The sequence below is a fragment of the Staurois parvus genome, unplaced genomic scaffold, assembly GCF_062004578.1.
Source record: "Staurois parvus isolate SC_StPar_1 unplaced genomic scaffold, SC_StPar_1.0 ptg000234l, whole genome shotgun sequence".
NCBI lineage: Eukaryota > Metazoa > Chordata > Amphibia > Anura > Ranidae > Staurois > Staurois parvus.
Genome location: NW_028318030.1, coordinates 6,950,172 through 6,978,007, shown reverse-complemented (window position 1 = coordinate 6,978,007; position 27,836 = coordinate 6,950,172). Strand labels below are relative to the sequence as shown.

General features: G+C 41.0%; 1 protein-coding gene across 4 annotated transcripts in view; it reads right to left on the bottom strand.

Moving 5' to 3' along the window:
* The window catches only part of PARG (poly(ADP-ribose) glycohydrolase), a 246,362-nt gene that overhangs the window by 134,428 nt on the left and 84,098 nt on the right, over positions 1-27,836 (bottom strand). For all 4 annotated transcript variants that reach the window (XM_089680048.1, XM_089680049.1, XM_089680050.1 and 1 more), the window contains one exon: positions 1,376-1,468. In XM_089680048.1, the coding sequence (XP_089536174.1) occupies positions 1,376-1,468 (93 nt within the window). The remainder of the gene's footprint in view (positions 1-1,375; positions 1,469-27,836) is intronic.

Genomic DNA, 27,836 nt, shown 5'->3' with positions numbered 1-27,836 from the left:
TTATATTTACATGCTCACAAGAGAAGAGAGTTATACTATTCACTATAGTATTTAAATGGACTAATTATAAATGTTTTTAGGGCATGCTGAACTAATCTAGATATCTGCTGTGCCTAACAAAACCCAAATCCCTCCCCCTTACACCTGGTCTTTAGCCACGCATTTGGTTTACTAAGCTCCTCCTGCCTTTCCTGTGTTAGGCATGGCACAAATAATATTCCAGCGACTATACCCTTGAAGGTCTTTCCCTCCAAGCCATGGCAGAATGTTATTAAGTACATTGAAGGTATACTGGTAATATGTACAATAGTCAATTAGGTCTACAGTTACAAATGTCCTTAAAAAAAAAAAAAAAAAGGAGGAAGGAGGAAGCAGAAGAAAGGAGGAAGGGGGAAGAAGAAGAAAGGAGGAAGGAGGAAGAAGAAGAAAGGAGGAAGGAGGAAGAAGGAGGAAGGAGGAAGAAGAAGGAAGGAGGAAGAAGAAGAAGAATAATAATAGACATTGCATTCCGTGGCCACCCTCTCTGGAAAATGGGGTTGGATTTGTATTGGTAACACAAAAAAAAAACACATAAGTTATACAGCGCTGAGCGAACTATTGGCGCTTTATAAATACTGTATAATAATAATAATAATGCAACTTCAAATTTGCCCGTGACAGGTATCAAAATTACTTGAATTCATACTATTTTAGATGGCGATTTTCAAACTAGTCTCTAGATTTGTGTTACTCTTTTTTTTTTTTTTTTTAAGGGTCTAAGACATGAACTGTTACCCTCGTAAAATAAAGAATGAAACTAAAAGCCCAAGTAGTACAGAATGTCTGAGGATATTTTTAACACTTTCAAGGTCCAGTGGAAAAAAAATATATCTATGCCATAACTTTTCTACTCTAGAAAAGGAGACTGTATGGGGGTATGGCTGCAAATTAATTTACAATACATAATTTATGTGCACACCTAAGCAGGATGCAAAAAAAGGTTTTCTTCTATCTTGTTTATCACATATATATAGGATATAAAGGAGTAGTTCTAGACCAGATCTGGGCCCGGCCTCCTTTTCTGTACACATGACAACAGAACGTGGGTGCTTTGGAGCAGAGGCTCTCCTCAAAACCCACTAATCATCTAAGTGTAGATTGTCAAAGTTTCTTTACAACATTAAATACCTGCAGTCTTCGTTTACTTATTATAATGCTGAAACAGCAGTACAGGTTGTTGACGGTTTTCAGTGGTCTGCAAGGGCATTTATGACCACATAATTGTAAGCTAGCTGTTACAAAGCCATAAAAGAAAAGAAATACAGTTCATTAACTAGCTATTACATAGTTTTGCTTACCAATCTTGCTCTATGTTTATAAGGATTTCAGTTTTTACCTTTGTGCAAAGCTTTGGGAGTTTGAGGGCCAAAGAAACCATGTCAGGAAGAAGGGAACTAAACAGATGTGTGCGCTCTGCCTCTTCCATTACCTGCACAAGAACAAACACAAAAGCAAACTGTTAATATTTTTAAAATCTTCAAACAGCCAAACATGTTTTCAAAGGATAGGTGTAGGCAACAGCAGAATATGATTGTTTATGGGAATATGAACTGTTTATAAAGAAATTTTGTCTAATTTCTGAAATCAGTTAAAACAAACATAACTATCAAAAACAGTGCCGCGTTCCACTTAAATCTAAAGTAAAACAAAACAATTGAATATACAGATCTTCCAAAAAAATAATTAAAGTGTCCACATCAAATCCGTGATTATCTATAGTCACTGTCGAGTGATCCGCTGTTCATCTCTTGTGATTTTGTCAAACCAACATTTGTGCAACTCCACCAGTTGTGCTTTCACTATATATATATATATATATATATATATATATATATATATATATATATATATATATATATATATATATATATATAGTCAAGTAAAATAATAAAAACAGTGCTTTATCCCTATAAAAATGCATTTAATATAAGCTGTATTCCACTCACGTGTATATATAATAAAATGCTTTACACAAAGATCAATTGTTCCAAATAGCCGCTAGCGATTCTAGTTTGCACAGCATAGTCCAAATAAAGGGACGCATGCTTTATATATATATATATATATATATATATATATATATATATATATATATATATATATATATATATATATATATATATATATATATATATATATTTATTTTTTCCTTTTTCAAGTCTGCCTCAAAAGCCTCTAATGCATATTCAGCCGTCTGTGTGATGCAGTGGTGTGCACTAGGTGGAGGTGACCTTTGGTGAGCACCAGAGGACTGACTTGAAAGACTCGGCTTGGGTTTGTGCGGGGAAATGCAGAAGGGTCTGGTTTCTTGTACATGATATATATATATATATATATATATATATATATATATATATATAGTGAGAGCACAACTGGTGGAGGTGCACAAGTGTTGGTTTGATAAAATCACTAGAGGTGAACCGAGGATCACTCGATTGCTACACTACACTGACTATAAAGAATCACGGATTTGATATGGACACTTGGAATTATTTGTATATTCAGTTGTTTGTTTTACTTTAGATTTAAGTGGAGCGCGGCACTGTTTTGGATATTTATAAGTATTTGCACATTCGTATGGGTATGTGTAAGGTGCGAGCGATCTGCTAATATTTACACAGTATAAATATATATATTTATTTTGGTACTTTATATTTGAAGTAGCAGCTCAAAAGATTTTAACTTTATATGGCTAAAACAAAATTGTGTTTGATCAAGCAATCGGATGGTGTCCTCCACTTTGCTGTATTGTAAACAGAAAACCTAACTGGTTACTATGTAACTACACAGAGGGGTTGATTTCAGCTTGTTCAAATTAAGCTTTGACAATAAAACCTGGAAGCTGATTAAATTCTATGCAGAGCTGCACCAGATTTTGCACACTCCAGTTTTAGTAAATCAACCTCATCAAGTATCTGGCCTTAGACACTTTCATAAATAAGATCCATGCACACAGTAGTCCACTTGGCTGTTTTGTGACCTAGGCCAGCTGGTTATAACAGTCATGCAAATCTATACGCCATATTAATGGTTATTTAACTTGCACAGAGCATGGTATTTAGTGCTTATGAGTGCAGGAGAAGCAAAGACTGACTCATTTGAATTATGTCATATCATATTGGTAGCAGCAGAGAGGAAGACTGACTTCCATTCCAGTATTTCCAAATAGGCTATCTTCTTTTGCATACCCATCATAAAAAGGAGGGGCCTACAGAGTAATATCCAAGTCTTTAGCTTCTACGCAAGTATGTTCCTCCAGCATGTCACTTTTATAGTGTGTGTTGGAACTGACCTCTCTGATGAAAAGCCAAGCTGCAAGGCTGAGAATACAGTCTTACTTATCTATATAGGATGAATAAGCCTTCATACACAAAAGCAAAATACCAATGGTGCCACATTACTCAACAAGGGTACACTCTAATAGTGATGGTCTGAACACCCCCATGTTCAGTTCGCCAAAAGGAAAAAAAAGAAAGGAAAAATTCCTTTAAATGTCATGCCTGAGGGGTCCCCTTAAACCAGGGGGTTAAAATTTCAAGTCCAGACCTACTAGCAGGTCACAAAGCTTACTCTCCACCAGTTGCCCCACCCAACCTTGCCCAGGTCTGCCCCCAACCCCCGCCCCAACCACACCCCTTTAAGCTTATGAAATTACATTTTTCTGTAGAATAATTAGTCCAAAATATGTATATCCCAGCTCCCCTGTACTCCATTATAGTGATGACATGCATACAGTATGTATATGCACAACTGTACAACCTGCTACAGCAGGACAGACACTTCTTTTTTTTAAATGACAAAAAAAAAAAAAAAAAAAAGCGTGGGGACCCCCCTAATCCATTTAGGTCTGTTAGGAAGGTTAAGAGGGACCCCACAGTAAAAACTTCAAAAAATGTTTATCTGCAGTCTTCTCTACATCCCTTGAAAGTCCAGAATTTATAAAGCTGGTCTGAATTCAGAAAAAAGGGGGCGGGAAGCTAAAGTTAGACTCTGCGGAACTTAGTGAGGAGAGCTCTGAGAGCTAATTAACCACTTGGCACCGGCATCACCCGACCCTTTAGGGGCTTTGTGATGCCGGGAGGCAGGATTTAAGGTCAGGTGACAGTAGTGATTGGCTGTTCCAGTGGTCTCATGATCGGAAAGCTCCTGAACGCAAGTAGTGATCAGGACCTCTCCATGAGGCACCGGTAAATGTGCTGGGAGCACACAGCGCGCCCAGCCGTTGCATATTTGTGTACGGTCGGTGCCAAGGAGTTAAAGGGAAGGGACAGATCTCTCCCCCCTCCACACAGGAACAGGCTGAGGCTGTCAATCTGCTAAAGGTCCCTACCCTGTCACCATTTTTCAGTTGGTGTCAAGAAAACGTTTCAGAAGTGATTCATGCTGATAGCAAAAGGAACAAAGCAGCCAGAAATGCACTTATTTGAGACATGTGCACACTACAGAGGGATATGCTTTGTTCGTTTTTCATATTTACAACCACTTGCAACTTTGGCATGTAATAGCATTCTTTTTCCCCACACTGCTTCAAATGACTGGAAGAAAACCTAAGACAACTGAGTTCCAAATAACAAACAATTTAATTTAAAAAAAAAAAAAAAAAAAAAACTGTCAGCCTAACCATAATTACTATAAACTAGCCAGAAACAACCTCCACCCCATGGCCAGAAACCTAAGATGAAAAACATTGTGCTGGTCTTCTATGTGCTCGTCAAATTTCTTTTTTTTTTTTTTTTTCATAAAGAACAATTACAATATCCTAACTGCAGCAACCTGGTAATGTACAACTACCATTTAACTGAACAGGTTTTTCAGTCAATTATTGCACAAATGAACGTTATAAATATTGCCCCCCTCCCAAAAAAAAAAAAAAAAAAATATCAATTCAAAAGGATCCATGAAAAATTAAATATTGAAACATTGAATATACTGAACCACACAGCATTGCTAGCTGTCAGGATAAGTAATAGCTTGTATGACTGGGTCCTGACATCAAGCTTTTGTATGTGACATATGAATAGGAGGCTGTCATGCTTTATTGCAAGTGTACAGCATTCATCAAAATATATAGTGACCCTGGCTACAGAAAGAAGCCCTCTTAAGGCCTTGTTACAGAAATATCTATGCCAAATGATACAAGGCAAAGATAACAGTTAAAGCTGCTATTTTGTAATTGTAAATGCGACTCACAAAACAAATTAAAAGAATGTCACTGATGTCTAGAGGATTGCTATTCTGCTAAAACAGAAATAATCAAAAGGTTTCTCACCAATTAGGGCAGGATGATGCAGCACAGAAGTGCCTTGACACAGCTACATAGCTTTTGCATATATTTCCAAAAGGTATGTATCAAATTTTTACTAGCAATAAAATTAGGTGCTTTGTGCTGACCAGTAGGATAAGTAGAAAGGTTATGCTCATTGTGCTGTGCTCTTGGTCTTCTGTGTCCAGTTATACAAGATTGAAGGGACCACTCAGCAGTAGTAGGACCTCAAAACATAAGTATATCAGATATATGCACATGGCATCATTACACCGTATCTAACTGAAGGAGATGTGTAATCAGATTTTACCAGTCTATCCAATTTAGTAACCAGCAGGTGTTATACATACACAATAAATATATAAATATATATATATATATAAATATATATATATATATATATATATATATATATATATATATATATATATATATATATATATATATATATATTTTTTTTTTCCCCCATATATATTCTAAAGAATATTATACAAATCAAAGCAGAACTACACTGCATCTGAGCACCTCACCACAAACCAAACACGCTATTTAATTAATTTTAATATTCAAAGCACTCCCCCATCATTTCATGTCTCTATGCTTTATTTTGCTTAGAAATCACTTTGAAAAACATCCCTCTAACATTTCTGCAGTGGCCATATTAACCACTTGCCTACCGGGCACTTATACCCCCTTCCTTACCAGGCCAATTTTCAGCTTTCAGCGCTGCTGCACTTTGATTGACAATTGCGCGGTCATGCAACATTGTACCCATATGAAATTTTGATCCTTTTTTCCTCACAAATAGAGCTTTCTTTTGGTGGTATTTACTCCCCGCTGGGCGCTTTACTTTTTGCGCTATAAATAAAAAAGTGCAAAAAATTTGAAAAAAAAAAAAGTTTCTTTGTTTCTATTATAAAATTTTTCAAAACAGGCATTTTTTCTCCTTCACTGATGTGCGTTGATGAGGCAGCACTGATGGGCACTGATAGGCGGCACTGATAGGCAGCACTAAAGGGCACTGATAGGCAGCACTAATGAGGTGTCACGGATAGGCGGCACTGATAGACAGCACTAATGAGGTGTCACGGATAGGCGGCACTGATGATGGGTACTGATAGACGGCACTGACTGGCATCACTGCTGGGCACTGACTGGCGGCACTGACTGGCACAACCCCTGGGCACTGACTGGTGGCACTGACTGGCAGCACTGCTGGGCTGCACTGGTGGGTGGCACTGGTGGGCAGGCACAGGTGGGTGGCACAGGTGGGTGGCACTGCTGGGCACATGTAGGTGGCACTTCTGGGCACAGGTAGGTGGCACTGCAGAGTGGCACAGGTGGGTGCACTGCTGGGCACAGGTGGGCGGAGCTAGTGGGCGCACTGCTGGGCACAGGTGGGCGGAACTTGCGGGTGGCACTGCTGGGCACCGATCATCAGGGCACTGATCATCAGTGCCCTGATGATCGGTGCCGATCCCCGCTCTGACAACTGCCGGTTCTCGGCAGTACTTTCCTCAAGATCTGACAGCGTGAGGAAAGTGCAGCCGAGAACCGGCACTTGCATTTCCCTCTGATCAGCGTGTCATTGGACACCGCTGATCAGGTGGTAAAAGGCCGCTGTGATTGGCCTTTTACCACATCACGTGATCAGCTGTGTCCGTAGGACACAGCGATCACGGAGATCGCCGGGGGTGCGCGTTCTGGGAGGACGTCATATGACGTCCACCCAGAACTGGCCGGCCGCAGTGAAGCCGTCATTCGGCTATCTGCGGTCGGCAGGTAGTTAACCACTTGCCTACCGGGCACTTTCATCCCCTTCTTGCCCAGGCCGATTTTCAGCTTTCAGTGTTGTTGCACTTTGAATGACAATTGTGTGGTCATGCAACACTGTACCCAAATGAAATGTTTATCATTTTTTTCCACACAAATAGAGCTTTCTTTTGGTGGTATTTACTCGCCACTGGGGTTTTTATTTTATGAATTATAAACAAACAAAAAAATAAACTATCTGAAAAAAAAAAAAAGTTGGTCTTTGTTTCTATTATAAAATTTAGTAAACAGGCAATTTTTCTCCTTCACTGATGTGCATTGATGAGGCTGCACTGATAAGCGTCACTGATGGGAGTCACTAATAGCACTGACGGCGGCACTGATAATCCGTGACCTGATTATCAGTGCAGATCTCTCCTGTCACAGTTGCCGGTTATCGGCAGTACTTTCCTCACACTGTGACAGTGTGAGGAAAGTGCTGCCGATAACCAGCAACTGTATTTACATTGTGAGCTGCTGTGTCATTGGACACAGCTGATCATGTGGTAAAGGGCCGCTGTGATTGGCCTTCTGCCCAATTATGTGATCAGCTGTATCCCTAGGACACAGTGATGACCGACAGCGCGGGGTGCACGTTGCTGGGGGCGAGTTCAGAGATGACATCCATGGACACCCTCCCAGAACTGGCCAACCGCACTGTAGAAGTTTTTTGGCTATAGCATGGTTGGGAAGCGGTTAAGTAAGGGCAGATGCTTTTACTTCCTGGAATCTGCAATCCATCTCCCCTTAGCTCAGGTATATAAACAGGAGGCTGTGCTTAGCTGAGAAAGCCCCTCTTCCCCTCCTGAAGACTCCTGGGATGTATGATGTCATTTGCCTAGGCAGGGGAGCCAAAAAGTAACTGAAGAAATGTAAAAAAAGTTTAAACCAAGTAAATATTATATACAGTACTTTCCTATTTACTAATATTAACATTAGCTATATTAATATACTAGCATAAGTATTAAAAATAGTCAATGTTGATTGAGAGAGTGAAGTTCTGCTTAAATTATTTAGCATTTGATATCTTTGGGTCACTTGTACTATAAACAGAGTTCAAGGATTCAAGTACAACAATAAAGATTGGACAATTACAATAATGAACATAACCTTCAGGTTATGTACACTCAGCATTCCAGTCTGATTGTGAGCTGTAGTAATGCCTAAAATAACCAATCCTGAAAGCTGACTGCATGCTTATGACAGCAGTTCCTTAATAAAAGGGAGTGTTTTGAGGATTTAAATGGTGAACCAAACTGCACTGTGTGTAATAGCTAGTAGTTTATTGATAACAGGCATATTTTTCATATATGCCTAATGTTTTAAAACCCTACACACACACACACACACACACACACACACACACACACACACACACCTTAAGAAATATCTGAAGGATAACTGTACCTTTAAGGAAGCAAAAAATGTCTATCACTGTATTAACAGAGGCTGTAATAAATATTGCCATAAGTAATGACACTGTGTCAACGTACACTGCTCCTCTGAAGGCAACGATCAAGCTTACTTGACAGTCTTAAACAAGATGAGGAGACGGCACTGGCCACTACTAAAATAAAAAAAAAAAAAAAAAAAAAACCCCTCTGCTTGACAGCTCATCAAATCATACAAAACTAACACAAGACGCATGATCCCGGACAGACCTATCCATCACATCACAAGAAGGAATAATCAAGATTGAAAATGCCGACTGCATGCAGAAAAAAAAAATAAGTTTAACATCTTTTCAGTGTCAAGATATTTTATTTTAATCCCTCTACTTCTTGACTGAGTTAGAATAATTTCTTTCAAAATATTAATGTACCCTTCAGCCACTAAGCAGAGATTCTGAATACTAGTTTTTACAGATGAAGGATTTGGATGTGCTTCTTAAACATACTTAAGACAATAGGTTATTTTGATGCCCACGCTAGTTTATGAATAACAGAAAATATCCTTCCAAAAAGGCTAGCTCCATCCCTATTTACAATGTAACATGTTGCTAAGCAAACAACCCCACATCCCAAGATTCACCCCCCTTGTGAAATTGTGTGGGGGTTATTCTCCCTCGAAGCAGACATTTTTTAAATCCGAGCAGCTGTGTGGGGCTACGCCTGCACAGACTTTGAATTCATTCACAGGTACCTGTGAAGGAATTACCATTGCGGCAGATGGCCTTGTAGTTCTCAATGGAGATCAAGTGCGGAGATCACTACACTCCTAGTCCATTGATACTTCCTCCAGCCCTGCAACTGAAATCCTGTACCTAGGTATGGACACAGAGCTAGAGGTCTGCAGGATATTAACTTTGCAAAGCTAGTTGCAGTGCTTTGCTTTGCAGGCTCCTGTGAAAAAACAAACAAACATTTGTTTCCTGCAAAAAAAAACTATTTGCATTTATTAGGTTTGTAAAAGTGGTCTTAGCCTTTAACAAATGCAATCAGAAAATGCGCGACTTCTAAATTAATGATATTATATGATTTATGAAGTGATTTGAAGATGGGTAGTAATGGTAATTTCTTAATCCATACCCAATCTTTCAATGTTTCTGTTTCCTTCCTGCTGCTTCTGATTTCTAGTCTCAGATTTGGAGTGAAATTTGGTAATGTCACTACTGTGCTGATCACAGCGGTCCTTGCTGGAGGCTCTGACATCGGGAAGTGAAGCCCTGCGTCTACCAAGATGGTTGCTTCCACACAGACAGACACAGTATAGAACAAGCCATGGTAAATGTTCAGCTGCAGGAAGACCAAATGGGAATAATACTGGTGACTAGGTACTTTAAGCTTTGCCCAACAAAAGGCAGGCAGAAGAAAAGGGTTACTAAACCCAGGATCCTGCTTTCACTAAATCTGGTCTCCAACAGTACACAGAACAAGAAAGTTCAATTATTTTAATAAATATAAACTGCTGAATACCTTCTCTCATCAGCAGTTAAAGCAGTCTTATGGCTTCTACTAGTGTTCAGCAGTCTTGTGGCTTCTACCAGTGTTCAGCCAAGCACTAGCTAAAGCTTGTAGGAATTTTATGTTCTAGGAGGATGCAAAACCCCTGACCTCTGTCTGGACAGTGCTGATTGGCCCTGTGCTGATCACATGCACTCTCCCAAGAAATAAAATAATCTAGCAATACACACAAAACTGAGCATGTGCAAAATGCCTACCATTCCGTCTGTCTTATTAGGAGATAAAGAAGTGGTCACTTAAACAAGAGGAGAAACAGAGCAATCAGGATTAAACTGCCTTTTTACACAATGCAGAGGATTAACCCCTTAGGTTCCATAGTGAGTATAACAAGCATGCTTTACTGCATATACAGACTGATTTTACGGTTGTGGGTTTAGTAACACTTTAAAGATATTAATTTATTCCAGCCATTGAAATGAACGAACACTCAAGCACTAAATGCTCCTAGCGTTTGGGTGTGTTTGTCTATTTATCTTTATTTATTACAGGTACTTGTACAGCACCGTCAATTTACACAGCACTTCACACATTTTATATTCACAGCAGTCCCTGCCCTCAAGGAGATTACAATCAAAAGGTCCCCAACTCAAATGCATACACATTAGGGCCAATTTATACAGGAGCTTATTAAACTACCAGAATGTCTTTAGAGTGTGGAAGGAAAGTGGAGTACCCAAAGGAACCCCACACAGGCACAGGGAAAACATGCTAACTCCAGGCAGGTGGTGCCATGGTTTGTATTTCAAACAACAACCTTAGTGCTGCTATGGAGAAGTGCTAACCACTTAGCCACTACTGTGTGTTTAGGCGTTTTTTTTTCTGCACATATGTTCCTTAATTTTGGTACACATTCACATTTATGCCCCTAAACACTTGTGCGCAAGGACACAGACGAACATAGATGAGCATTTAGGGGTAGAAATAAAAAAATAAAAAAAAAAAGTCAAATTCCTGTAAAATGGGTGTTTGACAGCTACAGTGTGCATGAGGCCCAAATATTATGTTCCGCACTGGTCTCCCATTCCACCTCTAACCACTTTTACAGTTTGCCCACGTGTCAGACTGAGGTGTACAGATCCTACTGATGACAGGATTAACACATTGCTATGGGCTAAATGAAGACTCCCTGTACAGCCCCCTTTCTGGAGCTGCAGTCAATCAAGCATGACAGGGTGGTGTAGAAGACATGGGCAGACAGGAAAGATATGTTCCCACATTAAGAGATTACAGAGACAGTGTGCATTGGCATGGCATTCTGTAATCCCACGGAAGGAGTGTGCAATTGGATAACAATACTGCAGTCTGGGGGCAGAGCCTTATCGGTGTCTACAAGAGGCTTGCTCTAAAATATTGTTCCTGACAGGAGAATCAAGTAAACAATGAAGCACATTATGAAAAAAGTTAAACTGAGAAATCTATGAACATGGATGCATGCGTACACAGACACCTGCATTGAGGTTTAGGGTCTAAACACAATACATTTTGGAGATCTTTACAATTAAATCATTCGTAAGACCTCATCTGGAATATGCTGTTCCGTTTTGGGCACCAATTCACAAAAAGAACATTAGGGAACTGGAGAAGTTCTGTACTAGAGAAGGGCAACCAAACTGGTAAGGAGCTCAGCTATGAGGAAAGATTAGAGGAACTGAATTTATTCTGTCTTGAGAAGAGGAAATTAAGGGGGGATATGATCAACATGTATAAATACATCAGTGGTTCATATAGTGAACTGAGGTCATCACAGAGGACAAGGGGGCACTCTTTACATCTGGAGGAAAAGAAATGCAATCTCCAAACACGGAAAGGTTTCTTCACAGTAAGAGCTGTGAAAATGTGGAATAGACTCCCTCAAGAGTTGGTTCTGACCAGCTCAGTGGATTGCTTTAAAAAAGGCCTGGATTTTTATATACACAGATTTTAGATACACAGAATAACTGGATACTAACATTTATATCCGATTTCCTCTCAGGAGATCAGGAAATAATTTTTTTCCCCCACAGGAGGAAATTGCATCATGCTTTACAGTTTTTTTTTGCCTTCCTGTAGATCAACTGTGGGTATAGGATTATAACTTTTTTTATATCGTTGAACTAGATGGACTGTCTTTTTTTCAGCCAGACTAACTGTGTAAATTAAACAAAGGGAAAATACCTGAGAATAGTAGCATTGTACAATATGTGGTTGTATTTCAAAAAGCAGGGAAGATACATTATTGTTAATGCCATGGAGTAAATTTACTAAAAAACTGGAGCACCCAGCATCTGGTGCAACTGTAACCAATCATCTTCTAACTTCAGCTTGCTCAAATAAGCTTTGGTGATAAAATCTGGAAGCCAATCGGGTTCTCTGCAGAGCTGCACCGGATTTTACACACTACAGTTTTAGTAAATAAGCCCCCCCCCAATGCTTCTGTTATACAATATGCATCATTCCAGGACTCAAACATGCACCAGTAGTTGTATCTAAAACAACAATTAATTGCTGGAAAATAAAAGGACAGGAGGCTGACACAAAGTTTTGTGTTCCCAGAGGGTCCATGGATATTTTAGACAGCGAAGCAGAACTCTGGCATTGAAAGACGATAAAAAAGACACAATTAATGACTCTGCATGTTAACACTAATGGGAAACTGCAGCCAACAATGTTATAGAGTTCCAGTTCTTTCCTCCAAAGAAAAATAGGACACTGCAGCTGCAATTAAATTAATAAAAAAAAAAAATCTGTAAAATGTGTTGAATACAAAACACTACTCATCTTCTAAAATTTCAACAAACACACAACACAAAAAGGAGCATAGAAAAACTACAAGACACCAGGTATTCATCAAGCTGAATGTCATTACAAGATAATGTTTTGTATTGCATTATGCTTCTTAGGTCACATATAGGGCACGTTTATTACTTTGGGCCTCTGTTTGAATGGCTTGGGATATTACGATAATAAGAAACTTGCCGTGAAGCATCTAACAAACCTCATCCTTAAAAGTGGTATTAAACTCAAAACCAAAAATGTAATATACTGCAGCTCACCAATTATTAGGGGTGATGGCTGCATTAGTTTTCATTTTTTAATCTCTTTTCACCTGATGATCTGGCCAGTAACACACTTTCAGTATTAAAGCGTCCCTACACTGGATGAAAGGGCACAGCAGAAAGCAGTATGGTCAGCCTGGGGGGAGGGATGTGTTAGATGTACTAGCAGATTCAAATACATAAACACATTGAAGCCAAAATCCAGCTCACATGTAAACAGTTACAGCAAAACAGTTTATTTTCCTTTTGGGAGAACGGTTTGATATAAATAAAAATATCTGACCATTGTAAACAATGAGCACATGGAAGGGTGGCACACAGCATTTTTCACTCCATAAGACGCACTTTTTCCCGCCCAAAAATGTGGGAAAATGTCTGTGTGTCTTATGGAGCGAATATGGAGTGGCCAGTCCTACATGTTCCTTGGTCCAGCAGTGTTCTCAAGAGTCTTCTCTCCCTGGCACCGGCATCTATAATGTGGGCACCCGACTGTGACAGCTTGCGGCTTCACAGCCAAGTGCTCACTGCACATGCACGAGAAGCACTGTGCTTTGTGAATGGTCCAGCAGTCTTCTGGGACCTGTCACGTGTCCCAGAAGACGGAGAGGGTGGACAACTCCACGGAAGTGGGAGCAGGTAGCTGTCAAATTCAGGTACCCGCTCCTCCAAGATCCGCAGTCTCTGGTCATCTCCTGTGGTATCTCCGCAGTCTCTGGTCATCTCCTGTACTATGTCCGCAGTCTCTGGTCATCTCCTGTAATAATATGTCCGCAGTCTCTGGTCATCTCCTGTACTATGTCTGCAGTCTCTGGTCAGCTCCTGTAATAATTTGTCCGCAGTCTCTGGTCATCTCCTGTATTATTATATACGCAGTCTCTGGTCATCTCCTGTAATAATATGTCCGCAGTCTCTGGTCATCTCCTGTAATAATATGTCCGCAGTCTCTGGTCATCTCCTGTAATAATATGTCCGCAGTCTCTGGTCATCTCCTGTAATAATATGTCCGCAGTCTCTGGTCATCTCCTGTAATAATATGTCCGCAGTCTCTGGTCATCTCCTGTAATAATATGTCCGCAGTCTCTGGTCATCTCCTGTAATATGTCCGCAGACTCTGGTCATCTCCTGTAATATGTCCGCAGTCTCTGGTCATCTCCTGTAATAATATGTCCGCAGTCTCTGGTCATCTCCTGTAATATGTCCGCAGACTCTGGTCATCTCCTGTAATATGTCCGCAGTCTCTGGTCATCTCCTGTACTATGTTCACAGTCTCTGGTCATCCCCTGTACTATGTCTGCAGTCCATTGGTTCAGAAAATAATTTTTTTTTCTTGTTTTCCTCCTATAAAACCTAAGTGCATCTTATGGTCAGGTGCGTCTTATGGAGCAGAAAATACGGTATATCAAAAAACAACAAACGGTTCATTTAAAACCAAGGGGTTTAGTTTGCACATATTTGCAGTATATGCGCAAGCTGCAGAGGCCACGTCACAGCACCCCAGTATATCTACAGTCCTAGCTCTATAAATTTTGAGAGACCCTAAAGTTGGAGCACATATATAATAATGGATAGATTAAGGGCAGGTATGCCTGGAGGGAGCCTACCCCTCCTTAAAAGTTATAGGGATGCACTGGTCACCCAGCAAATAGCACAATGGTAGCGAAGGTATGCAGTGCATCCCCTCTCCAATTCACAACCACTACAAACAAATGGCAACAACCCCAACCTACAACAGGCCTTTTCAGCAAGAAGCACATGGAAAGGTGACACATGCCAAAAAAATGAACATTCCCAGCTCACTTACCAAGCAGCCTGCAACAAACCGAATTAACCCTGTCTTACAGTTCACGTTAAAACCAAAAGGTTTCCATCTTACTCTTGTTTGTTGGGAACAAGCAGTGCACATTAGTTGCAGTCATGTGCACTGTTCTATGCACATTACAAATCTCATAGTCCCTAGTCCATACAGTGGGACCATGGAGAATGAACGTAACGAGTGCAGCCACCTTCTAAGAATGTCCAATCACAGGGGGAAGAAAAAAAAAAAAAAAAAAAAGGAATTCACCTTCACAGGAGCGAGCCATATAGTAATTTCTTTGGAAAAAAAAAAAAAAGTAGACCCCTCCATGTGACAACAGGCAGGGGTTCTTCTCCCTGGCAGCCATTGTCACATTTAAAAATCAGCACTGCTTTGCAAGACTTCAACCACACTGTCATTCATTCAGGAATCGGGATAGGTGAATGAATGAGCAGCAAGTCCTATTTGCCACCACAGCAGACAGAATAGTAGTTTGGGTGCTCTGATTAGCATGCTTGCAGTCCATTCATAGTCCATTTACACTTGCTAAAACTCTAAAACTGACATCCCCCACAGAAGTATGGCCACAGAGCTGTAGGCAGTGTCTGCAGTAACCTGACATTGCAACCATGGGTGAAATGCTCTGCAAGCTCCTGTAAATAAATAAATAAATGCAGATTTTTTTTTTACCTGAAAAAATATGTGCATTTATTATTTTTTTTTTCCCCAAAAAGGTGAACTAAGCCTTTAAAGGAGAAGGGCTGGGTGACAGAAGCCAGTGCTGTTCTAGGGTGCTGCTTTTTGACAAATTCTCTCCATCAGCTCTTTCATTGATCTGTTAAAAACATTCATTAAGGAAAAGTTATATTGGGGAAGCTTCTTCCCACCTAGCAACATGCTCAGGAAAAAAAAAAATCTGTTTATGTAAGATGTTACTTTAACATTACCATAAGGTAAGATCAAGTAGGGTTTGCGCAGGTTGCAACAGTTTTTTTTCTGTAATAGGGATCTACTGCTTGCTGTTCTAAAAAAACTGTAGAAGCACAATTGCGACTGCAGGGATTTGTTGATGCTGGGAGTAGCAGTGGAGTGTTTGATCAGTTTTGTCTCCTGTAGTTCACAAAAAACCACACACACACACACACCTTTGCTTTACATAAACAGAAAAAAAAAATCTGTACATCCTTGGGTTGAAGCAGTTCGAACAGAATCAAGGCTGGGAAAGGACTGCTGCATTTTTTGGTCTGGCTGCAGACAGAGGACAGGGAAGAACATCTGTTCCTGCCCCTCCTCTGTGACAAATCATACTAGAAGCAAAGAGGATTTTGTCTCTTCTATTGTTAGTTGTTTGTTTGGCTTTTATCCAACAGATACGCTTCTGATCAAAATGATCTCGGTTTGATCAGATGCTTTGGAGGGCAGAGGAAAGATCTGGGGTCTTATAGACCCCTAATCTCTCAATAAAGACTACCTGTCACTGCCTCAGCTATCTCAAGGGATGTTGTTTATCCTTTGTGATAGCAATAAAGTTGAATAATAAAAAAATAAAACAGTGCTAAAAAAAAAAATGTAAATAAGGAATGGCACAGAGAAATTAGACTTGATGAGAAGGAGTAGAAACTCATACAGAGAGGCTATCCCACTCACCGATTTAGGAAGGAGCGAGTAAACCTTTCACAATCAAGAAATATAAGGAGTAGAGATAACAGATTACATTTTGTTATACAGTGTCATCTGTTCTTTACTCGCATACACAGGATTAGCAAGACCCATTGGTCTATACTTAGGAACAATTTACCCTCTATTGTGGTGTTTAATGTACCTCCATTTGCATCTTATCGTAAAGAACTTTGCATAACAGATTAGTAAAATCAGATCAGTCTTATTTAGTGCCCCCAGCACTACATTTTTAGGAATCTGTAACATTGGCTCTTATCCATGCTTATGCTGTATCTAATTATTTATTTCAAGTACTTATATAGCGCTGTCAATTTACGCAACGCTTTACACATATATATTGTACATTCACATCAGTCCCTAACCCTCAAGGGCTGTACAATCTAAGGTCCCTAACTCACATTCATACATACACACACTAGGGACAATTTAGACAGGATCCAATTTACCATACCAGCATGTCTTTGCAGTGTGGGAGGAAAGTAGAGTAGCCGGAGGAAACCCATTCAGGAACAGGGAGAACATGCAAACTCCAGGCAGGTGGTGCCGTGGCTGGGATTTGAACCAACAACCCTAGTGCTGCCAGGCAAAAGTGCTAACCATTTAGCCACTATATCTAATGTAGTTTGATCAAAAGGAAAAACTTTTTTCTCACCCACAAAAAAGTATTACACACACACACACTTGGACAAAGGAACAATTTTAGTTTTTTCAGGTATGTAACAAAACAGAACATTCAAACTATAGTTATATAATGGATATGGGCTGTAATTGCACACTCTCAGGTTTAATTTGAGGGTATGTACATCCAAATTGGAGGAAGGGATTAGGAATCACAGCTCTTAAGAGTAGCCATCCCCCCTTTTTCAAGGGACCAAAAGTAATTGGACAATTGAATCAAAAGCAGTTTCATGGCCAGGTGTGGGCTACTCCTTCGTTAGTTCTTCATCAATTAAGCAGGTAAAAGATCTGGAGTTTATTCCTGAAGAATAGAAAATCCAGATTGGACTTTGCCATAAAAAATCTAAAAAATCCATTCTTTGGATGGATGGAACAAAGATTAATCTGTACCAGAATGAAGGGAATAAAAAAGTGTGGAGAAGGCTTGGAACAGCTCATGATTGTGGACAGTGTATATGCGGTACCTATATTTCTCATCTACACATAGTAGAAGGTTGTAGGGTTGGTATCCAACAAACATTGTTGCTTTTTCAGATTGTAATATGTTTTGGTCTGGGTCTTGGAGTATGGAGACTTTATGGCATTCTAGCTCAGTAAAAGTGTAGGACAACATGCTTGAACAGTTTCTGGGTGTCCCCATCTTATGAATGGTTGACCACTGCCAGCACCAGTTGAGCTTGTTCCTCATCATCTAGGATTTAAAGACCTCTGGGTATGAAAGTTATAGAAGACTAAAAACATTTTCCTTGCAAGACCAAGAATTTTAACCTGAATAAAATTTCAAGCAGGAATCTTCTGTGGAAATTGCCTGTCACTGGCAACAGTGTATTGATTGGGACATGTAAACCTGGAAACATTCATATCTATTGGACAAAAGTAATTAACTTTTTTTATCCTGACAAAGTACGCATGTCACGACTATCATTTAATTTGCTCAAAAACAGCTACAGCAATATGCCATATCACTTAGGCAGCTACAATCACAGAAAAGCAGACCGTGTTAAAGTAAAACTAGAGGCAAAACTTCTTATTTTTTAGTTTCAGTTAGAGTGGAGATGGATTAGAACACCTATCAGGTTGTTATTGCTATTTGTTTTGTTTACTAGGGATGCATTGTTTTGCTTTTTGAGCACCAATTATGAGTACCAATACTTTTTTTTCCCCAAGTACACACCAATACCAATTCCTGACACCTATGGCCCAGGAATAGAAGTAGGCAGAGGGGTGGTTTGGGAGGGGGGGGGGGGGTTAGTTAGGGAAGGGTTGTTGAGGGTGGGGTGGGATAGTTGTGATGGAAAAGGCTGTGATCATGGGGTGGGGATGGGAGGGTCATTGGGAGATTGCTGGATGGCTGGAAGAGACCTCTGAGGTATCAAATTGAGGTGGTAGAGTATTAGGCATGAGTGGAATGGTATTAGGAACTCACGCCTAATGCTGACGCCATCATCAGGATTCCTCTAAGCTTACACTTTTGACAGTTCTCCCGTTAAGTCCTCCAGCTCAATCTGTCAGCATCCCAGCCCCACTCTGCATATCTTGCAGCTTGCCTGTGAAACTCAGGACCACGAGGTTGACAGTTTGACAGCTCTCCTACCTAGTCCATTAGTATCCCGGCCCTGCTCTGAATACATAGCAGCTTGTCTGCCTATCTTTGCTGCACAGACCAGCTGCCTGTCTGCTGAGCTCTGAAGGAGGAGTCAGCTCAACGAGACTTTTCCATACACGATGCCGTCCACTTTTATGGTATACTTTTGTGCATTTTTTTTTTTACTTTATTCTGTTATATTTAAAGCCTACATTTAGATGGGTGTGTCCCCTTTTGTCTATTTTGGATAATGCTGGCATTCTTTTGTTTAAATTTCTGCTGTCAGCAGGGGAATCCCGCTGACAGCTGAAAGAACCTGAAAAAAAGAAACTGGTATAGGTGCAGCCCTACTGTTTACCATTATCATTGAAAGTAAAAGAAACTTCCAGATTTTGGGTTGTCCCCAAAAAAGTAGTAGAGAAGAATCCTCCAATGGGAACACTAGTTCTGGGGACCTGGGGGTCCCCAAGGAATTCTGTTTATTTGAAGGGATTTCCTCTCAGTTCCTGTTTTGGGTATTTGACAGGAAGTGAAGGGAAATCTCTGCAATGTGATGGCACAGATGGTAAAACAAAAATCTGACAGGTGTTATTAACCCTCCCTTACTCTATTAAAAAAAAAAGTTTTGCCTATAGTTGCACTTTAAGATGCAATCCACTATACTGGTTACTTTTTTTTAACCTCAAATTAAAAAAAAGCAGCTAAATACTCCAAAAACCCTTCGGACAAGAGAAAAACTGAATGGACTCATTGACTTCAGCAGTTACGTTTTCTTGACAGCAGTTTAATGAATAATTTTACTGGTTGCTCCCTAAATGTGAAACAAAATGCTCACATTTTCTTTCCAAGGATATCCAATATCAATGATCATTCATGCCATATTATTTAAAGCTGAACTCCAGCCTTCCCTTACAGTTCTACAGACTGCTCTCCTGTGCGGACATTGCTTACTCCAATTCCACTGCACATTTCGAGCTGGTCACAGTGCATCTTGGATGTTGCAGCAGGTCAGAGCCCAACTCATTTCTTGGCTGAAGGTTATCCAAAACTATTTAACCCTTTGCTCCCCATCCTGCCTTGTCCCTGGCCTGCCCCTTCCATTTATTGGATTTCTGTTTCATTCTTGGAGGCTCGGCATTACCTAGTGAGACTGCTCTTTTCAGTAAGGTATGTACAGCCTCTTTCACCAGCCGTGATGTACTTGCGTTGTATAAGGAGCCACAGTGACCCAGCGATGTCACTGAGTCTAAAATATAATACGTAATGAAAAGAGAAAAGGTTATTTAAAAAGTTCATTAGCTCTTTGATTAAGGGGGAAAGGTGGAACCACGGAAGGCTAAATATAGACAGATTAAATGTCAGCGTTAAGAATGTCAAGGCTCCTTTTATTATAAATTGAACACATCTTCTTATTTTACATCTTTGTGCAGGCCACAAAGACAAATATCCCTTCTGCTTTACAAGAAATCCCTGAGGCATACTGTGATCTGCTACTTAATGTTTTCAATGAATAAAACACAACACAATACTACACTTCCAGGCTCAAAACAAGAAAACAAGAAGATCTGTCATAGATGTGGATGGCTGCAATACAGCCAGCATCCATTCATCAAGCTTATCTAATTGAGCAGGACATAACCTTAGCTCTCAAATCAATCATGTTTACCTCATGTGTTCTCATGAAGGACAGAAGAATATAGGAAGGATTTCTGTGTAATGTGCTTAAAGAAACAGGTCGTAACAAAAAGATGTGAAATAAAAGAACTAGGGAGTTAGATTCTTTTTTTAAATGGAGTGTCAAATAGTTGAAACTGCTGTTATATTTTAAATGCTGTGTCCCCGCTAGGATTTTCCCCCTTCCCTGTTTTGTCCAACACTAGGCATCTGGACAGGAAGTACGGGGAAATATTCCCCACCAAGACACAGACCGTAATATATATATATTAAAAAAAAAGAAAAAAAAAAAAAGAAAAAGCTCCACAGGGAAAATGGCCCTCAACACAAAGAAATCAGCAACAAAAAACAAAAACCGCAGAGAACACCAGAAAAGAAGGGTTGTGGGGTGGGGGAAAAGACACTAAAAACAGAGAAACCACTTTGACTCCAAGACCGTAATAATGGATGAAGAGCTTCAGGTGCTAAACAAAAAAAGAAAAACATAAAAACTACAAACTAAAAAAAAAATGAATAAAATGTACAAAAATCTCTTTATTCACATGATTATACACCAAAACTCTAAGCCTTGGTTCACATCAGTGCAACTTGTCTTGTGACATGAGTTCAAAGTCGCATGACAAGTCGTACCCCATTAGCTGCAATGGAACCTTTCAAAAGCTATGTGACTTAAGTGGCAGTGACTTGAAAAAGGGTCCTGGACTATTTTTGTGCAAATTGACATCTGTTAAATGAAGTCACATAGAGTGTCAGCAAGCCACAATGAAGTCGCACTGAATAGTCAGCTTTGAAATTGCACACAGTAGACCAATTTCACGGGTGTGGACAAGGGCTAATTCACAGTTATAAACAATATGAAAGGGATGTTCAATTCATATCGCCAGGCAAGTAGTTTTTTTTTTTTTTTTTTCTTTTTAACCTTTAGCCCTTCTGCAGGCAAGCAGCGGCACTCACCTGTCAGGTGGAAACATTCGGGTGGCCGCCGCCTCCCCTGCTCGCTATATGTCCCAGGTTCCGCTTGCCCATCTGCGGGCCCGGTCCAGCAAAGTGCCAGAGGGTATAGGGGAGGGAGGAGAGCGGACATATCAGCTCCCTTCCCTTTGATGTCCTGATGTGATGTCACGTCCGGGTCCCCGTCGACAGATTGTAAATGCAGTGCGATGTGCACTGCATTACATTTAAAAGGAGCACAGGGGAGACATCCAGTGTCTTTTAGACCTTGGATGTCTCAATAAAGAGAACCTGTCACCAAAAAAAAATCATCACATACGGGACTTTGTCCCCTATGTGAAAAAAAAAGTTTTAAAGTAAAATTTTTTTTTAAAAAACTAAAGTTACACCCAAGCAAACAAAATCGCCTACGATTGAGATACACGTTACATATGAGACCACGCACACCAGAATGAGAGAAATAATTCTAGCACCAGACCACCTCCGTAACACTAAGCTGATGACTTATAGGGGGGGCTTTAAAAGCATCACCTATAGAGAATATAGGATATTGAAGTTTGTCGCCATTTCACGAGCACGCGCAAAGTTAAGGTTTGACATGTTGGATATCCATTTACTCGCTGCAACCTCATCTTTTATATTTTAAAAAAAAAAAAAAGGATAATTTATTGCTTTTTGTGCCCTAAAATTAAGTGTATTTTTTTATGAAATTTTGCATTTTGTAGACTTTTGTAATAATATTGTGTGACAAAGAATTGGAACTACCACTATTTTATTCTTTAGGGTCTCTGATTTCAGAAAATATATCATGTTTTGTGTGGGTTTTGTGTAATCTTCAGGATTTTAAAAGCCCCACACACTCCTTAAAGCACCTCAGATTTAAATCCAGTTTTGGTTAATTTTTTTTTTTTTTATCATCAGGACACGTAGATTACCATGAGAGACAAGTAGATTGGGGTACAGATTAAGTCGCTGGACAAATAGTTTTTTCAGAAATTTCCACGCCCCTGAATATGATAAACATTGGTTCCTCCCAGGGAAAGTGGTTAATTAACGGAGTTGTAAACTCAACGGTTACAGTGAATAAAAACAAAAAATGTATTAGGATGCTTAACACACAGCATAACTAAATATTCCATTTATTAAAATTTCGGGGCACTTCCGGTTCCGGCGCCAGATGCTGTAGCTAGCGGGACCCGCGGCTCCCGGGAACCCGCCCTTACAAGACCTGCTATCTGCCTCGGGGACCCCCGCATTTTAGCTTTGGGGTGCCCCCTTACATCCCACGGCGGCCCCAGCATGGAGCGGTACCTTCTGCCGGTGCAGCCCGGCCACGAGTCGGCTGCTAGAGCGGAGGGGTGCGGCTCTCCCCCTCCTGCAGCCAAGATGGCCACCGAAGATGCCTGTCACAGTATGGACACAGGCACAGAGGGAGATCGCAACGTGGGAGCAGGTATGTCTGCACCTCTCCCCACCATCCTCACTGCCTCTCCACTCACTTCAGGCACTGACAGCTCTTCTGAGCATTATATTAAAATAGCCCAGGCAGTTTCTTCTATTTTGCTCCCAAATATCACGCAGGCTGTAGATAAGGCTGTCAGCCTGGGCATTGAACAGCTGAGAATAGATTTGGGCGAACATTCTAAACGATTATCTGTGGCTGAGCAGCGTTTATATGACTTAGAAGATGAAGTCCATTCCATGCAAGCAGTTACATCACAATCCAATCGTATACAGCAAAATATTTTGGATAAAATCGACGATCTGGAAAATCGATCGCGTAGAAATAACCTACGCATCGTGGGTCTCCCAGAATCATTTAATACAAGTTCTCTCCCCGATCTCTGCTCAGCACGAATCCCTGCAGCTTTGGGTCTATCCTCCTCCTGTCAGGTAGAGAGCTCATCGCCTGGGGCCCCCATCTAACGAACGCCGGGTGCCACGTTCTGTGATTGTACGCTATCTCAACTATGCTGATCGCATGGCGATCCTCACCTCTTTTCGTAATTCCCGTTCTCTACAAATTGAGGGTCACAAATTATTAATATTTGCGGACTATTCACAGGAAGTATCACGTAAACGGAAAGCATTTCAGCAAGTTTGCGCCACTCTTCACCAGAAAGGAATAAAATTCACATTAGCGTATCCGGCCACGTTACGTTTCAATGCACCTTCTGGGGACTCCAAATCTTTCGTCCACCCTGAAGAAGCCTACCAATACCTCCAAGATCACCTAAATGACGGGGATCCGTCGACGCGTCATGCGGGCAGGAATTCTGGCCCTAGAGATCAACGTAGTCCTCGCAAAGACCCACCTAAGCGTCAACGCACAAACCCAGCGTCTTCCAAATCTCGCCCGCCTTGAAGGTTTAAGAGGCCATTGGTCTCTACATATTAGCTTTAAGCTTATCTCCAGGCCCGATTGGTTCAGAAGCGACTGTTTTTCATTTTTTGCTTGGTTTCTCTTGCTTTCTATTGCAATGCACATACATTCCAAAGTCTGAGTTTTATTGGCTGTTCAACTTGAAATGTTTTATATATTATCTGATGGTGCGGCGTTCTTTCACGCTCACCTGCTTCAACATTATTGTGTAAATCATATATATGCCTGAATTGGTACTTCGCTACTCCTGCATGTGCCTGGTTCCATATTTCAGCGATGCTGGGGGGGGGGGATGCTGGAGCCATTGATGGGAATAAATTTGAGGGAAGCCCTCTCCCATCCCAACAATTATACACTGGCCCCTGGGGCAGGCTCTTCTCCCAGATACTCCCGGTCACGCTGGTATTGGTGGAAACAGCATGCGGAATGACGTGAAGTCCTGTATACTGTATTGGTATATTGTATGTTTTGACTTTTTGTTGGGCTCTATTAGGACCCTTACTCTTGTTCTCGCTTTTCTTTCTCGCTTTTCTCTTCCTCTCCAACTTTATTTCTTGGGAGAACTCCTCCGTCCTCTGAGACCGGTTTCTAATCACCCCCAATTGTCTAGCGACGCAGTGTTCTTTGAGCGTACATCACTAATGGGTAAGATTCTTATCCTTCTATCATATCAAGCACATCAGTTAAGATGACACGTATTTTCTCTTGGAATGTCAAGGGTCTCAGGTCCCCTCACAAACGCATGGCGGTTCTAAGACATCTTCGGCGCTTACGTGTGGATATAGCTTTGCTCCAAGAAACTCACCTTACCCAATCTGACTTTGTCCGCATGCGTAAACTATGGGTGGGTCATGTTTTCGGCTCCTCCTCCCTAAACAATAAAGCAGGGGTACTTATTCTCATTCACAAACGGCTTAATCCGGAATTAGTCGCTATGGACGCTGACACTGAAGGCCGTTTCATAGCAGCACATATCAAACTCGGAACCCAAGAATTGGTTCTTACTAGTTTTTACGCACCCAACTCCCCGACGAGGCAGGTTTTCCAAGCCCTCTCTTCACGGCTGGCGGCATATGTTCACAAGCCGCTCGTGGTGGGAGGGGACTTTAATTCTGTTATGCAAGAGCAGGAGGATAAATTGCAGAGTGTAGACCGTGGCCCTCGCTCCCCTCAGATTCCCCATCTCACACCTACTTTGCTATGTAGCTTCGCTGAAGCAATGCAAATTACCGATATATGGCGCTTAACCCATCCGGACGGCAGAGATTACACTTTCTATTCCCCTGTTCATCATTCTTTATCTAGAATAGATTATACTTTTTGTAACTCCGTTCTACTGCAACATGTTGTATCATCTACCATACATGACATAGCCATATCAGATCACTCTCCAATCTCTATTACTATAAACCTTTTAGAACCTACGCCACATCCTAGGATATGGCGCTTCCCCTCGTTTCTGGCGAATAATCAGGAGCTCTCCAAACTATTACAAGACACCTGGGCAGACTTCCAAACTACGAATGCTGTCCATGTCTCTAATCCAAATTTGTTTTGGGATGCAGGGAAGGCTGTGTTACGCGGCAAAATCATCGCAGGACAACAGGAAAGCTTGGGCGGACGCTAAAAAACAATTTGATACATGGGCGGAAGCTCAGGAAGCATTACATCACTCACACCTTGACTTACAATATCATAGGTTTGGTAACAAACCAGGCAAACTGCTGGCGCGCCTGTGTAGGAAGCCTTTCACCCCTACGCAATTCACCTCTCTTAAAGACTCCCAGGGGTTACTTAAACAATCTCCGAAAGAGATTATATCTATTTTGGAAGGCTTTTATGCAGACCTGTACGGGCCGGATCCTATTGACCAGGCACGAGCACAATCCTTTCTGGAAAGTGTAAATTTGCCCCAAATAGATCCAATAGCACTACAATCTCTAAATGGCCCTATTTCACAGGCGGATATTTGTCTAGCTATTAGATCTCTAGCTAATGGTAAAGCTCCAGGTCCGGATGGGTACACCTCTGAATTTTTTAAACTGATGGACAAAACTCTGTCTCCTACTCTCCAGCTAGTTTATCAGTCCATCCAGGAGAGCGGGGTATATCTCCCATCGTCTTCGCAAGCCCACATTAAACTAATAGCAAAAAAAGGTAAAGACCCTTCTGATCCTGGATCGTATCGTCCCATTTCCCTCCTCAACCTAGATGCAAAGATCCTTTCTAAAATCATAGCTAACCGTTTGGCCATTGTCTTACCCTCTCTCATTCACCCTTCTCAAGCAGGTTTTATAAAGGGACGATCGGCCACGTCTAATATCCGCAAAGTGCTTACAGTTCTGCATCAGGCTAAAAATAACCCCCTTCAGGATTTAGCGATTATTTCTCTCGATGCTGAAAAAGCCTTTGATAACGTTAGTTTTCAATGGCTCCAACTAGTACTCTCTAAATTTGGCTTTTCCGGTTCGTTTATACAGTTAATTCAGGCTATGTATTCTGCCCCAACGGCTCAGATAGTAGCGGCGGGAAAAATATCTAACTCTTTTCTACTACATAAAGGAACAAGGCAAGGCTGTCCACTATCTCCCTTGCTTTTCAATTTAGCATTGGAACCCCTAGCCCGCTTCCTGCTTTTTCAGTCACAACTTCATGGCGTTCAAATTGCTCAACAAGATCTTCACCTAGCTTTATTTGCGGACGACATAATATTCACTTCCAACCCGTCTCTAGATCTGCCATATATTCAGAAAGTTTTTGCAGACTTTCGGTGTTGCTCGGGTCTTCGTATTAATTTTGCGAAAAGTGAGGTCCTTCCCCTTTACCACGCTCGACTTCCTGATTGGGCCTGCGACTCCCTCTTTAAAATCAATACACGTTACATTACTTATCTGGGTATCAAAATTGGGAAATTAGCTTCGTCCCTTTATTCTCTCAACTTTTCGCCAGTTATTCAAAAAATTTTAGGGGAATTGGAAATGTGGAAAGACCTGCCGTTATCCCTCATGGGTAGAGCCCATCTCTTCAAGATGACAAGCTTTCCGAAGCTTTTATACCCTCTCCAAACTATCCCTCTTCTGCTCAAACGCACAGATATAGTCAAGTTAAACAAGGGGATTTCCAGCTTCCTATGGAGGGGGCGCCGCCCGCGTATAGCTATACACAAGCTGTTTCTCCCTAGATGTGAGGGCGGACTGGGCCTCCCCAACATTAGGCTCTATAATTTATCTTGTATTTTACGGGTGTGTATAAATTGGCTATCCCAAGCGTCCATGTTCTCCAATTACCAACTTGAATCAGCCATGGTGAGTCCGTTCGACCTGTCGGCCCTTTTACATTCTAACTCCAACTCAATTCCGGTTCATCTTAAACATAATCCACTCATACGGGATACACTCTTCACTTGGAGGGAGGTCAGACGTAGACTAGGAGTTTCTCCCTGGATATCTCGCTTTCTTCCCATACATTACAATCCTTCCTTCTCTGTCTCTCAACAACATGCAGCCTACGATCTGTGGTATAACCAGGGTCTTAGACTTGTGAACCAATTGTATGACGGTGCATCAGGTTCTCCCCTTCCGTTTCAACAAATTCTTGGCTCGTTTGAATTACCTTCCCATCATTTTTTGTATATTTTACAAGTCAGGAATTTTGCGAAATCCATAGCTCAGAATAAGTCCACCCGTTTTTGCACGACTATGATAGAAGTTCTTGTGAGGAACCAGAAATATAACATATCTAACATTTATAGTCAATTGTCCTTGCAATATGCTACACCGTTAGACTCCTCTACTTCCATCAAAACATGGATACGGGACTTCGACAATGTTTTCACTGCGGAACAAATACTCGCAGGGTTTAACACTACCTGTGCGTTCAACACGAACGAATTTTGGCGGGAGCAGCAATTTAAAATTATGCATCATGCCTATATGCCTTGTTTGTACTCAAGATCGGACCCAACGATCTCTGCGTGTC